This window comes from Taudactylus pleione, unplaced genomic scaffold (genome assembly GCF_031769625.1).
Source record: "Taudactylus pleione unplaced genomic scaffold, aTauple2 ptg000372l, whole genome shotgun sequence".
NCBI classification, from domain to species: domain Eukaryota; kingdom Metazoa; phylum Chordata; class Amphibia; order Anura; family Myobatrachidae; genus Taudactylus; species Taudactylus pleione.
Genome location: NW_028284773.1, coordinates 4,024,881 through 4,040,415, shown reverse-complemented (window position 1 = coordinate 4,040,415; position 15,535 = coordinate 4,024,881). Strand labels below are relative to the sequence as shown.

At 41.3% G+C, this 15,535-nt stretch overlaps 1 protein-coding gene across 4 annotated transcripts in view; it reads right to left on the bottom strand.

The window, feature by feature from the left end:
- LPP (LIM domain containing preferred translocation partner in lipoma) overlaps window positions 1-15,535 on the bottom strand; it is a 429,876-nt gene that overhangs the window by 131,412 nt on the left and 282,929 nt on the right. For all 4 annotated transcript variants that reach the window (XM_088444790.1, XM_088444791.1, XM_088444788.1 and 1 more), the window contains one exon: window positions 1,749-2,402. In XM_088444790.1, the coding sequence (XP_088300916.1) occupies window positions 1,749-2,402 (654 nt within the window). The remainder of the gene's footprint in view (window positions 1-1,748; window positions 2,403-15,535) is intronic.

The following is a 15,535-nucleotide window of genomic DNA, read 5'->3' as shown; positions in this document are numbered from 1 at the left end:
TGCTATGTGACAGCCTTCACAAAATCTCAAACGAATGCAAAGTATTCAAAGAAAAACCTCCACCTCAAAGGATGGAGAGAAAAAATGGTGATAGTTATAATTGACAGACAGAAATAAAAGGCAGTGTCAATAGCAGCTAGCAAACATACAATGTATATGTAATATAATTACAATGGATTCTAAATCAACTACACAAACACCAGGAATGGTAGGATATAGAGCACAGTATACCTTAAAAACGGGAGAGGTATACACAGAGACTGACCCAAACCCTCCTGAGACCAACAGCTACAGCAAGGCATTGATAGTGGACCGTGAGCGTCTCATATACACGTGGAGGGTAGGTGGAGCAACCCAGACGCGCGAAACCCTTCGTAGGGACAGCGCCTGGGTCGGGGGAGGAGCTTCCAAGGGAGCGCCTACCTCCCCTAAGCTGCGTTAACCAGCCGGATACGCTGGCCTAGTGGCAGCAGAAGTTTCTGCTGACGAACCCTGGTGTCAGACGATAAGCCTGCGGTGGTGTAGTGAGGACGCGGACATTCCCGAGCCCTGACTGCAGCGGTTTCTGGTGCGTCTCTGACACCAGAAGGACTGCCGCACGCGATTCCCCGTAGGCGAGAAACCGCCTTACCTGACATCTCAGTACATCCGGTTGCAGTCGGGGTTGCAGCATCGCGGCCAGCAAGCTCAGCCGCGACTCGCCGGAATCACCAGCCCAGTTACTGGTGTTGCAGCCCGGCGGAGGAGATGGAGTCGCAGTACATACATCTTAATTCAGACGCTTAGTACTGCCAACCCAAAAACATAAAATAAAACATAAAATAAAAGCTTAGGACTGCCTGAGCAGGCCCCTGTTACAAAAGGTGCATCTTGATCCTGCCGCACCAAACGAACTGAAGGCCTATGGCTTTGGGCGGGGCATATATGGAGGAGGACCCGAGGCATCCTGGGAGCTGAAGTTTTAACTGTTTGGTGCCTGGATCTCTCCAACTATAATATGGTATCCCTGTGGATCCCTATGGACCCTGAAGAAGAAAGGGCTTTAACAGGTTTTTGTTTTGTCTCTATTTTATTATGCACTGCTGCGAGTGCTTCTATGCTTTTTATATACAGCATTCTGAGAGCCTTGAACAGATTTACTACATTAGTACCACAAACTAGTGGATTTAACAGGGAACTGGCTACTTGTCTTTAACAACAACATCAATGACCATGTGTAATTACTGTCAACATTCTTATATTGTTAGCCAAAAATATATTCATTAGATTTATCTTACTTTTGGCTGAGCTAGTGCTACATAAGGTGGGTCAGTGGCATCTATATACCTATATCTACAGAAGATAGATAGATAGGATAGATCTATATTTTAACACACACACACACAAAAAGTAAGTATATAGCTAATAGCTGGTCACATGCTTTATGAAACAACCTAAGTATTGAAGTTTATATTGTATGATAACCTCTTAATTGTCAAGAGTGGAATATATTTTTTTATGTGAATGGGTTCATATTATTGGAGGAAGTAGAAAGTCGCTCCCACCTACTTCGCATAAAGATCTGCTAGCATGGAAGACAATTAAAACATAAAACGACTAACATGTTTATATTAGTGCAGACAAAATATGGAGGAATAAGAAGTTAAAACATCCATTTTTAGGTGTATTTTTAAAATACCCTTCATTAAATTATACGTATCAACATTCTCATTATATTGTTAAAAATATATTAATTATAATAATCTTACCTTAGGTTGAGGTGGTGGTGGTGGAACATAGGGTGGGTCAGTGATATAGGTCTTCTTACTACTGGGAGGTGGATATGCTCCAGGAGGTTGCTGACCCATTGCAGGTGATGAAGTATAAGCAGGTTCAGCATTCCACCCTCCTTGTTGTGCATAGGGAATCTCAGAATTGTTTCTTCCTCCGTAGCCCTGAGTTGCTGAATAGTAAGGATCTTGATACTTTACTTGGTTACCCTGGGGATACCCATAACCAGGGTCTGCATAGCGCACAGGCTGAGGTGGAATATACTCTGGTTCACGTTGAATTGTTGCTTTTTGAGGAGCATAGTACTGGTTTGGTGAAACATTGTAAGATTGACCTGGCTGGGGCCCTGGTGGGACAAAATGAGGGCTGGGCTGGGCAGATTTAACTTGCACATTAAATGTGGGTCGGTTGGGAGTGGAAGCTGTAGCATAAGATGCAGGAACAGGCTGAGGTCTCTGTGCTCCTGGTGATCCAGCTGGTGCAGGCTGGGAAGTAGACTGTGGCTGTGGTTTTGCAGCAGACTTCTTTGTTGCTGTGAGGGGAGGTTGGTTTGGTATAATCATCCTTTTATGGCCAGTCACTGGAGTTCCAGCTGAGGGATGAGTCAGTGTCCCAGTTGTAGATCCAGAGCCCTATTATGAAAAATACAAAAAAAGAAAAAAATTAAAAAAAAACAAAAACAACAAAACATAACTTGGCAAACTTAATACTTTAGATTGGCAAACACTTTCCTCCAGATATTTTCCATTAGCAATTTACATTATAAAACATGACACTCTTTTTACAACTCTAATAGGTTAAGTTTGGTTTTGTGTCTTTTTGTTCCAACCTAGTGGCATTAGAAGAAAGAAAAAAAAATACAAAAAATTATTGTATGTAAGATGGTAGAAGCAAGAAGCATTACATAGATTGAAAAAAGTGTAAATGATCTATATGGGATAATTTTAAAGAAAATGTATGTTATTGTAAATTTATTTATTTATTTATTACCAGTTACTTATATAGCGCACACATATTCCGCAGCTCTATACAGACAATATTCATCCATTCACATCAGTCCCTGCCCCAGTGGAGCTTACAATCTATATTCCCTATCACATGCTCACACACATACACACTAGGGGGAATTTTGTTAGGAGCCAATTAACCTACCAGTATATTTTTGGAGCGTGGGAGGAAACCGGAGCACCCGGAGGAAACCCACGCAAGCACAGGGAGAATATACAAACTCCACACAGTTAGGGCCGTAGTGGGTACCGAACCAACGACCTCGGTGTTGTGAGGCAGTAATGCTAACCATTACACCATCTGTGCTGCCCATCTGTGTAAATAAGCACTACTGATGTGTCCACATACACCTTTGCTCAAATCACACCAAATAGTCCTGTTTTGTACTCCATGAACTTTGAAATTTAGCTGGTCAGAGACTTTTCTCAAAATATGCATCTTAATCCCATCACTAATGCAACAAAAGTACGATGTAAGGGTACAATGTTTATAGGCACTGGCATTTCATGCACTTCTGTGTGCGACTTAGGTAAAAAGGCAAAAGAGTACAGATACTAGTGACTACGCCATGTACCGTTATGCTTAATATGAGACTTTAGTACTTTTGTCACAAAAGGAATTGGTATAATCTAAGGTGCCTGGTACACTGAGTGACTTTGTATTTGGCTACAATGTGAATAATACGTAATTTATTTACATGACAGGGTATCTCAGTTGCTCCTAGCGTCTGCTGCCATTATGGCACAAAACTGCTTTTGAATGAGGATACATCAGTATGACCAGCACTAATGCAATACAATTCCAAGGGCAAGATTTCACATGTCTACAACCTATGAATATTTGTCAACTTATATATATAGTACATAAAGTAGATGACAACTAATTTTTTTATGTCAATGTAAGAAACCGCCTATAGAAACTTTTTCTGCCAGGTCTTACTTTATAAATTAGAAAAAAAAAAACCCCAAAAAACCACACACATACAAAAAAGCAGCTACGTTTACTAATACCCCTTTCACATCGCAAAAATAACCCGGGATATTGCCGGGTTGACCTGAGTCGAGGTGTAGTGTGAACGTGCCACCCAAAAAATTCCCAGGTCAAACATGGTTGAACAAGCCGGGTTGAAGTGCAGTGTGAACGGGCCCTACACGGGTTGTCCAACCTAGGACTCAACAAACACTACTGATTGGATGTTCCTGGGTCTCACTTGATGTCAGCAGCCAGACACAGTAAGCACACTGCAGACAACAGCAGAGGCAGCATTCTGGAAGTCTGAAAGGGGTTAATACCACTACTGTCATTACAGTGATGGCTAATTGGAGTGATGAAGAAGTGAATTGTACACTATGCTGCCAGACGCTGCATCATGCTCTCACTGGCTGAATCAAACAGCAGTAAAGCACACACACTCAAGAACCCAGAGCTACAAAGTGGTAATCCATCAGCCATGATTCCTGCAATGCTGTGATCAGTCCCTACCCCTCTCTTTTGTGACCTCATCTTTGTGAGCTTGAAAAAGTAAATTTTTAATGACATCCATAGGGTTTGCAAAGCTGACCCGGGTTCAGTGTGAACTCTGGTTAAAGGTGCAGTGTGAAAGCGGTCTGACCCGGGTCGCAGCCGGGTTGGACCAGTGTTCAAAATCCCGGGACAAAGCCGGGTTTGCGATGTGAAAGGGGTATTATTGTTTTTTTATTCAGATGCAGAAGTAAAACTAGACCATTGAATCATTGAGGTTGGGTTACACCCATATAGGTTTTAGCCAAAATATGGTACAAATTTGTGAAATGTAACCACTTTTGGTATGCGCACAGTGCAAGCATAACACCTAAAATACAGATGAGGCCAAGTGGCCACAAGGCTCTTTCCCTCTCTGATGCATAATGTAATAAGTTGAGTGTGGTGTAAAATCAAAAATTTTTTTGGTAAAATTTAAGCTGTGAAAGGGACTGTCAATGCTTGAAATGAATCAGTCTTATTTAGCGCGTAAATGTATGTGTATGATGTGAATTAAAATACCAGTCAGAATTGTTTAAACAAGTAGTCTTGAATATTTTTTTAGAACATCCACAGAAACTTCAGTGTAATCATCTGAGATCTCAAGAAAAAATTCTAACAAGTAAGCAATGTGAGCATAACATACCACTTTGGTTGTACCAGACAATGAAAGACCACATTTAAGCGTAGCCATCTCTATGACAACAGTGCAAAAACATTGTGTTTGAGAGTTCCAGGGACACAATAATACGTCACACCTCTCTTTAGCATTGGAACACATTCCCCTTAGATTGAGCAGCCTACGTTTAAAAAAACTAAACAAATTATCTCCTGTAAACCTGCAGCATTTATTTGCATGTGGATCAGCAAGTACTGCTTTTTCTCATATTTCTAAAAAATGAACAAGCTTTCCATATATTTAACATGCACTTATATGCACCACAGCATTATTTACATTATTGAGCAAACATGGAAAGCAATCAAGCAGTAGTAGAGGTTTGAAAAACCAGATAGGAAATGTACTTACTTCTGCAAATGTACAGATAGATTAGATACCAACATTCAGAGGCGGATCTACTGTGAAACTAATGAAGCTTAAGCTTCAGGGCTCCTAACCCCGGAGGGGCCCTGAAGCAATTTTTTATTTTTTTTTAAGGAGTGAATTTTTCAACAAAATCAATGGAGTTTTTTAAGTGTGTGCTAATAAAATATGGCTATTTTAGTGATAGAATCATACGCTAATAGGTTGAAGTGCTTAATATTGGCCTAAGAATATGCTCTACAGTAGTGCATGTAGGAGGGGGTTTCTGAGTACCCAGAAACCTCCTCTGATCAGTACTGGCCAGCAGACACGATCTACAGCTCCGACAAGAGGATGGCTCTTATGAGCCAACCGGGTGTAGAATAGAGAGCTGCTATCAGTGTCACTGTTGAGTGCAGTACTGCCAGGTGCCATTAGATACTCCAATCTCCATTTCTGCCATCCCAGCTGCCAGAAGTCAGCCCTGCAGTGCTGACCACAAACTGAAAGCTGAGCTGACTGAGGGATGGCATGCAGCTCAGAGGCGGGAGCATGCAGTGCTGGTGAGAGACCTGATTCCAGAGATTCCCACTCAGGAGGATCAATAGCTGGGATCCTATAGAGGAAGTAAGTTTTGGTTTTGTATGTGATCTGTATCTACAGTCTTTTTCTCTTTCTGGGGGGTTTCTACACTATGTATCGTCTCTCACTCTCTGGGGGATTTCTACATCTATCTACAGTCTCACACTCTGTGGTTTTTTACATCTATCTATAGTCTCTCACTCTCTGGGGGTTTTCTACATTTATCCATATCTATTCTACAATATCTCACTCTGGTGGGTTTCTACATCTATATACAATATCTCGCTCTCTGGTTTTTTTTTACATCTATCTACAGTCTCTCAGTTCCTGGGGGGGTTCTACATCTATCTACAGTGTCTAACACACTGGTTTTTTTTTTTTTACATCTACCTACGCAGTCTCTCACTCTCTGGGGGGGGGGGGAGGGAGTTCTACATCTATCCATCTACAGTATCTCACTCTCTGGGGGAGTTTCTATATCTATCCACAGTCTCTCTCTTCGGGAGATTTCTACATCTATCTAGAGTGTCTCTCTCCGGGGGGTTTCTACATCTATCTACAATGTCTCACTCTCTTGGGGGTTTCTACATCTATCTAGAGTCTCACTCTGTGGGGTTTTTACAACTATCTACAGTCTCTCACTCTCTGGGGGGTTTCTACATGTCCGCCATTTTGGCCTCAAGGTCCTTGCAAGGGCAGCAAGACCCTTTGGACCTTGTTGGATGTTGCCCTATTGTTGGTTGTAAAGAGGGCCCATAACTGTTCAAGCTTCAGGGCCCCCAAAATGGAGATACGAGACTGCCAACATACATATAGGTTTGTAAAACAATACTAGAGTTAGAGGCAGAAACATAGAATTTGACAGCAGAGAAGAATTAGTAGAGCTTTAAGTTTCTGATTCAGGCATTAATAAATTCCCCTACCAAATAAAGCACTTTTGGAAGACTATCCCATCTATACACTAGGTTTAGGTTAGAGTAATTATTCTTCAACTTTCCCCTAAAGATGCTACTGTCCAGTTTTATTGCATGTCCGCTTGGACAGTTCTATTCCTCTGCAGAATGTATTAGGCCTAAATTTAGAAATAAAACTTACTTGCCTACTTTTGAAAAAGCATTCCAGACAGGTTGTGATAGCAACACCTATGAGCGTGGCGGTAAAGTGAGCATGTACTGCTACATCTGAGAGGCATACCATAAAATTGATTTACAAATGTAAATGAGCCACAAAGCAGTTTGTTAGATCTACTTGTTGATGAAAACACAGATACTCTTAAAAAAATGCATTTAGCCATAGGGATCATTATGCATTATAACAAAATGCAGGGACATTATAATAACGATCCCATTTGAATATATAGATCTGTGTTTTTTGTATATAACAGTTTTGTAATGAGGGTAAGGTGCAATCAGGGAGATTGCTAGACACTTTAGGGAGTAAGGTAGTTTGCTACTATTTTAGGGAGTCTCCCTGACAATCAGGGAGAGTTGGCAAGTATGATTTGAGAGCTTCTATCATATCCCTACTATCACTTTCCTGATTGAAGTTATATAAACTGAGGTCCTTTAGCTTTTTCTGACAAGTTTGATAATGTAGATCAAGCTCCATTTTAGTAGCCCTTCTTCGTACACTGATTTACACCCTTTTAGTGATATGGAACACAGAATTGAACAACATATTTCTAATAGGCTGTCCAGCTTTGAACAACAACTTGCTTAGAGAAAACCCTTCTGGGAGCCACACGGATGATAAATTCCAGCCATGAATCACCAGCAGTGACTGCCAGAAGAGGAGAAAGTCATCTGCTCTGTCTGTGAATATGGATTCAGCTAACTATACAGAATTTAAGGAGTAAAATTGGCTCCTGGAAAGAGACGGCTACAATCAATAGACTATCCCATCGCAGTGCTGAATAGCTAGAAGACTTGGATCTAAAGCACTGCTTCCATAGATCCACTTGTGAAAATGTCCCTAGGCCAGTGGTTCCCAAACTGTGCACCGTGGCACCCTGAGGTGCCTCGGGATGGTGGTCCAGCACCAAATCAAATTTTTTATGGTCAATGTAATGTAAGTATGTGGGCAATCAGAAGTGCAAACCTGTCCACCATCACATAAGCTAAGGATGTCAGGTAAGCACAATTTACTTCACTTTACTACTTCACTACATTTTTTTTCTGAATTTATTAATAACAAACTTAAACTTAAGTGTGCCGTGAAAACAATCCTGATACTCTAGGGTGCGGTGACTCAAAAATGTTTGGGATCCACTGCCCTAGGAGATTTTGAATGTAGAGAAAACCATCACCAATAAGCTACGAAATTAAATGTTAAGCAGTTGTCCCCATCCTTTGAATCCATTTAGCAATGTGTATAGGGGCATGAGGGGTGAAGGGGAATTATGATCTAAAAGAAACAAACTTATTGCTTAAATCTGCTTTATTTCCTGACATGCAGCAGCAACTTCACTGACATGACAGCTTAATTCCACACTGCAAACGATTATTAACATGAAGCAACAGCCAGCAGTGTCACAGGTAAGAGCCTTTGCCTGTCCATGTCAGAAGCTGATGTGGAGTGCAGGGGCACAGAGGTGAAAACTTAGATACTGAATAAGTGACATTTATTTGGTGGTCACAGGATACAAATATATACAGGCATCTTGGAAGCAGGAAAGCAATCTATGTTCACCAATAAACGGTCTTTAAAAATAGCATTATTTCCTAACTGAAGGTGCTAGGAATATCACAGCATACATGTGTTCTTAGAAGTGAAGATAATACATGACTCAAGCTGGTGAACAGGATGGGTTTACTTTGTGGGTGTCTACAGCCACCCCTTCATCCAGGGGCTGTTTTCCCACTGGACCACCAGGGATGTGGGTATCCCAGCAGGACTGTCATTGTTCTGGAACCCAGGGAGAGAGACAGGCAAAACAAACAGCCCCTGGAGGAGCTCCAAATCCTCTTAGAGACCACCAGGGAAAAGGTACGGTTAATTTAAACACTTATAAATGTAGAAGTTATGTATTTATTTACTTCAAAAACTAGAGATGTTTCCAACTCCCATGTTTTGGATCTGGATTCATCTGCGTGTTTTGGTTTTGCAAAACCAACCTCAAGTGTTTTTTTTTTTTTTCTTTTTATATTGATTAAAAAAAAAGTTTTTAAAAACAGCTAAAATCATGTAATTTTTGCAATCCAAAACCTGAATTCCGAACCACAGAAAGATCACAACCGCGACTTGGATCTCTGCGGATTTTTTCAGGAGATCAGAAACGCGACTCGGATCTGTCTGTAGTAATGAAATTTTGTGGATTCGCATCTCTGGAAAACCAAACCACACATATCTATTAAAAACATAACATTTAGACATAATTAGATTTTAAGTTTTACTCTGCAGCCAGGGATCTTGCTTTCCCAGCTCTAGTGCTTTAAATACATAAAATTATATAATATATATATATATATATATATATACGTACATACATACACACACATAGTGAATATGTATATGTGTGTGTATGTATGTATATTGTTGATATTAAAATGAACCTCTATATACCCCTGCCTGTACCTTCTAAAACCCTTCCTATAAACCTCTAATGATGACGCTAATTTGCGTACGCAGTCATACCATAAATAAAGACTTAGACGTGGAATCTGTGGTTCAAAAGCACAAGTGATATTCAGGTAAAAGTTCAGACAGTTACACGCAATTGATCAAGACACAATTTAGGCGCAAAAGGAAAATTATACAGACCCAAGTACAGTATACATACGCAGGCGCTTCCGGACCCGGAGATAGGCATCAGCAAGAGACCCCTAGTCATACAGCGTTCAGCATGAAGACTGAGAACCAGCGTTCGTTCACTCATATTTATACCCCCCCAGAATAAACAGGACAATAGGGAAGTCTGTTGCTGATGTCATTGGTTCCCAGGGGAGAAGCATCTGTTACAGCACATTTAACAGGCTGGTTCAAACAGACTCTCCCTGCCTCTAACAGCTGGGGATCTTCCTCTTCACGCCCCCTGCAACATCCTAACAGCTGTTCCTAAAATATACATTTTGTTGCTTGTAGGCTCTGCGATCCATAACTCGAGAATGTATGATGCGATCTCCTCACTGATAACACCGGAATACTGTAAAAAGAATACGCATTAGTACAACTCCAAACACGACTTGTTTAGCATGTATAATACCTTAGTTATCAAATATCTTTATTTCTCAGCATTTAACTGAACCAATTTAAATCATACACTTTAGAGCTTATTGAACCTTATGTGTGAATATGTAATGTGTGGGTATTCGGGGTTTGATATAAGGACGCTAGTTATTAATGGGTGAAATTTAAGTGCATAATTTCTCATACACGAAGTGAACATCCAGCAGTGTGGATTGCTGAGCATTGTAGTTCCACATGCCCTCTGTCAGCAGGCCCCCACCTGTCCTGTGTTCAAAGGAAAAAAACCTATTTTGTTCTCCCAGACTCTTGTGTGAACTGTGAATCAAGCTGTGAAGTTGGGGCCATCCTGTCTGTGTGTGGGGCTAAGACCTGTTTAGGATTCAGACAAATCCAATTGTGTAGATCAATGCCTGGATTATATTACAATTGCCACAACTATACTTTATCTGCATCCAGGGATTCCCAATTTGTATGTAAAAATACCCATTGTCTATTCTATTTACTTTTACTCAGAAAGCTTGTTCTTCCAGTTGCCCTTGGTAGATTAACAAAAACATTGCCATCTGTTCTTAGCTCCTGAGTTGTAACTTGAAATGATGCTGGTCACAAAATGGGGTCTTGCAGATTCTTGTTTCTAAAATGGAGTCTAGCTGCCATTTGCAAGATGGCGTCGCGCACGCTTCAATTTTAAACTGATCTTGTCTCAGTCAATTATTCAGCTTCGACAGTCCACCCTTTGATAGCAAACAACATGCTATCACAATCTGCTATTAGAATTTAATTTAGGCTTACATTTACATATTATTTAGTGTTATCATGGGATGGTACAAGGTGGTTCTTAATCCATCAATAATGTGTCTCTGAGTGGGGACATAAAACTACTATTACACGCACACCTCGGATCTTGGAAGATCATGTGAAAGGTGTGGGGATGCACCAGTCTTATAAAAGCAGTCTTGAAGGGGAATTTAGACTTTACATTATTTGGGGTGTTTTTAAAAAAAAAAATAACATTTCAATAATACATTTTTTAATGCATGGCTAAATATAATACATTAAATGATGGTATTTCCTAGCTCAGGGTTGTAATGCAGTTCTGTATTTACCTCGGTATTCATACTGGCCACTATCATAATTTCATTCTTTCATTTTACTCTGTTTTTACATTTTCCACACTTCAACACAATAGGAACACACCGGACGCATCATATTTCTTTTGCCTCTGTGTTCATATTGTGTGTGAAGATTGGGTGACGGTGTGTTTTTATATATACCCAGCATTTCAACATGTGTGAGGGTCATAACTTCTGGAAGTATTTTTCCCAAATAACATAACAATTACAATACTAAAATTGGTCAGACACTCCCCTGATTGGCATTGCACTCCTCCTGACTCCACTCCATCAGCACTGCCATCAGCTCCCATTTCCTCAATCGGTCCTCCATCACAGACACTGAGTATCCCCAAACAGATCATCACGACAAAACTCTGGAAAGAAAAAGAACTAGGATGACCACAGCAGACCACTCCATTGCTGCAAGCACTGATCTACACATTTCTTTAGCTCAGATATCTCACCGTCACCTTTTTAATCCTTCCGGCACAAGTTCGCAATCGACAGGTCCACGTTATCGGCCTTGTCTCCGCCTTGTATCTCCACCGGTTGGTTAACCTCCCTATAGTGAGTAGAATGGAACCACGTATCTTCCTTGCCCACCCTTTGAGGATATTGTATCATCAGATACGGACCTTTCCACCGATCAGTCAAATAACCTGAGCTAAAAAAATTTGGATCATAACAAATTCTCCAGATTTGACATCAGGACAGTTTGCATTAAATATTTTAGTTAATAACACTTTCAATTTCTGTTATTCGCATTCATCTTCGTGAGACCATGTACAGTAACCTCATTATCATATTTTTACATGAGGCTGCCTGTTTGAACAGTATCTCCAAGGGTGGCAAATAAAGGAAAAGACAGTCTGGGATAATCTTAGTGTTGTTACCCATCACCTTTCACATGTTCTTGGAAACGTCACCTGTAAAATAAGTCCCCCCATCATTTTTTAATAATTCTAGGGATATAGTATCTGCATACAGGTTCCTGCAATTAAATCTTGTTATTAATAGCTACTGCTCTAAATAATGCCTGGGCCACTGGGTTGAATAGTATTCCGAGTAGTCGACCTCAGCCTGGCATGGCTTCCGTTTATCCTTAGCAACCTTGTGTCCTATGAATGGGAGATAAAGCACAACCGTTTAATATCATTTAAACAAGGTCTAACAACAATAAATCGTCCACATTTTACAATAGAACAGATACATTGGCAGGTTGAAAAATTGAAAACAGTCATATAAGGCCTGGGAGAAGATACTGGGGTTACCTATGAACCCATGGGAAACTCGTGTTCCTCTGTGGTGTTCTTCACTTTGCAGTACTTACTTATGTGTCCCACTTGGTGACAGTTAAAACATAATTTTGAACGGGGTGGATGAAAAGACTGTTGTGGGATTTGAGCAAGAGGGAAAGGTGGTGGGTATGGGTAAGGATAGGGAGGGTAAGGATATTGTGGGAGATATGAGTATGGGACCTGTGGTTGTGTATGATATGTGGGGTAAGGATGTGTTTGCTGTGGTGTGGGATTGGTGAGGACGTGTAATTGTTCAGGTGCAGGTGTGTGTGTGGGTGCAGGTGTGTCGGTTGGCTGTGATGTTATTGTCATTCCTTCCAGAGCTTGGATACTGACAGCCATTAGTTTTTCGCCCTGGGTCTCTCTCTTCTTTATGATATTTTTATCATGTTCTATGGCAGACTCTATGAGGTTATCTATTGTAAGTCCCCTCCAGCCAGGCTGTGAGGTCTGAGTCTTTAAGTCGTCTCTCAGACCTTCCATGAGTACCGTGACTATCATTCCCCTGTGGTGAGTGCTATCTTTAATATCTTCTATCCCAGTGTACTGGGAGATAGCCTGCAGAGCCCGAATGCAATAATCTTCTGCGGTCTCACTCTCTTTCTGTTTAATGGTGAAAATTTTGTTCCAGTTAACTACTACTGGAAAATATATACCCAATTGAGTTACAATGTGGGACATGTTACATTGGTTTACTTGTTAAGGGAACGTCACCATCCAATACACAATCCGTGATAAATTTTGTCACGCCGGTATTGCATGGTAGACAGGCCCTTAACACCACACGCCAATCTTTATTAGTTGGCTCATGAGAACTACCCAAATTTCTAAAAAATCTTTGACATTTGGCTAGTTCCTTTTTGGGATCGGGGAAATAATTTATGATGGAATTTAGTTCTGTTCTTGTCCAAGGACAATGCATTACTACTTCCCTCGTGGGCATTACACCGTTCGCATCTGCATTTCCGTTCGGAACAGTTATCGTCCGAATGGGATGCAGACCGGTAGCACTGCTACCTTTGACCTGGTTACCTGGCTGGGGGTTTAATCTGCTGCTGCTACGTATGGTATTAACAACTTCCTCTACTGGTGCAGAGTGTGTTAACACTTCCCTTGCTGTTACCGATGGAGATGGCGGCACCACCCGTGATTGTGGTGATGCAGCATCTATCATCTGCACAGCATGGGAAATGGCAGACATTACAATAGGCTCATCATCCGCATCATGAACATTTTCTTTATAGTTGCGTAAGAGAGGGTACAAGTTGCTTGTTACATTTTTATGGGTATTTTTGGTAACTGTACTTGCACCTCCATCCACATAAGGTGGGGGAGGTGAGCGTGAACTGCTGGCAATACTCTCCACGACGCTATCTTGCCGCACGTGTGCGCCATTTTGCGGCTCCCCGTATTGCAATTTAGCGTCGCAGATGTATTTTCTGGCAATGTGCTCACGACGCTAGTTTGCGTCGTTTGTACATTTTTAAGCCACGCATCCCCTTCATGCTGCCACAGTTTTAAACATTCAAAATATTTAACCTTTTTCTCTCGGAGCGCATCAAACTAATGTGATCCTGGACATTCTCTAATACATCCTTATCAAAACTTCCAATTCTGGGGAAACGGTCTAACACTCTTCCTCGTCATATTAACCCATAAATCACAATACCTTATTGCATAAGTACCATACTTGGTATGCATGATACGACGGGCCGATCCGATCGGCGCCTCCATTAGCAGCACATCATTGCCTAACATCTCTACTGTTTGCGTGGCTCCCATTCTGAGACAACTCCTACGCTTTTCAATAAAGATTTAGACCGGTGAAAGACATTCAAGACACTTTCACTTACCTGTGGACGATTTAAGTCAGCGGTGCCCACACACCTGGATAAGATTTAGTAAGGCAACTTCCACACCTGGATAAGATTTGAAAAAGGCAACTTCCACACCCGGATAAGATTTAGTAAGGCGACTTCCACACCTATGAGAGTTTATATGTCGGCTACTCTCACGCACCTCTCTACAACAAAGACAACATGTACACCTGCTACTGTGTACAGAACGGTAAAGCTGCTTACCGAGCGGCTAGACTAACCCTTGCACCGAGCCTTTAAGGATCATACGATACCCTTAACTTTGTTCAACAAATATTCAGTTACACACTTTTTTCCTGTGCAGAAAAATACACGTTTACCCAGATATTGGCAATAGAAAAAAAATATAAACCTCAATGGCTTTGTTCAAACACGTGGCAGCACAACCGGAAGTACGTATAAGCTATTGTGCGACCAGCCGCATACACAATAATGCGACTACCGCACAACCGTATAATGACTTTAACTGCGTATGCAAAAATGCGTCTCAGCCGCGTACTCAATACTGCGGCACCCCTCTAAGCGTTAGGTTCTATCAACAAAGGAGAACAAACTTTTTCCTTTCTTGTCCCTAGATTCTAGTCAGCTTCCTTGGTTCACACGAAAACGGATAGCGATTTTTCAGCACAAAGCGGTTGCAGGAAAACCCTGCATGTGGCCACGCCACCCTTTGCTGAGGCATCGATAGCCGTATGTGCCGTGTGAGTAGGTAAGTGACTTCACTCGATGAGCCCCATCTGTTGATATTAAAATAAACCTCTATATACCCCTGCCTGTACCTTCTAAAACCCTTCCTATAAACCTCTAAGGATGACGCTAATTTGCGTACGCAGTCATACCATAAATAAAGACTTAGACGTGGAATCTGTGGTTCCAAAGCACAAGTGATATTCAGGTAAAAGTTCAGACAGTTACACGCAATTGATCAAGACACAATTTAGGCGCAAAAGGAAAATTATACAGACCCAAGTACTGTATACATATACAGGCGCTTCCGGACCCAGAGATCGGCATCAGCAAGAGACCCCTAGTCATACAGCGTTCAGCATGAAGACTGAGAACCAGCGTTCGTGCAATCATATTTATACCCCCCCAGAATAAACAGGACAATAGGGAAGTCTGTTGCTGATGTCATTGGTTCCCAGGGGAGAAGCATCTGTTACAGCACATTTAACAGGC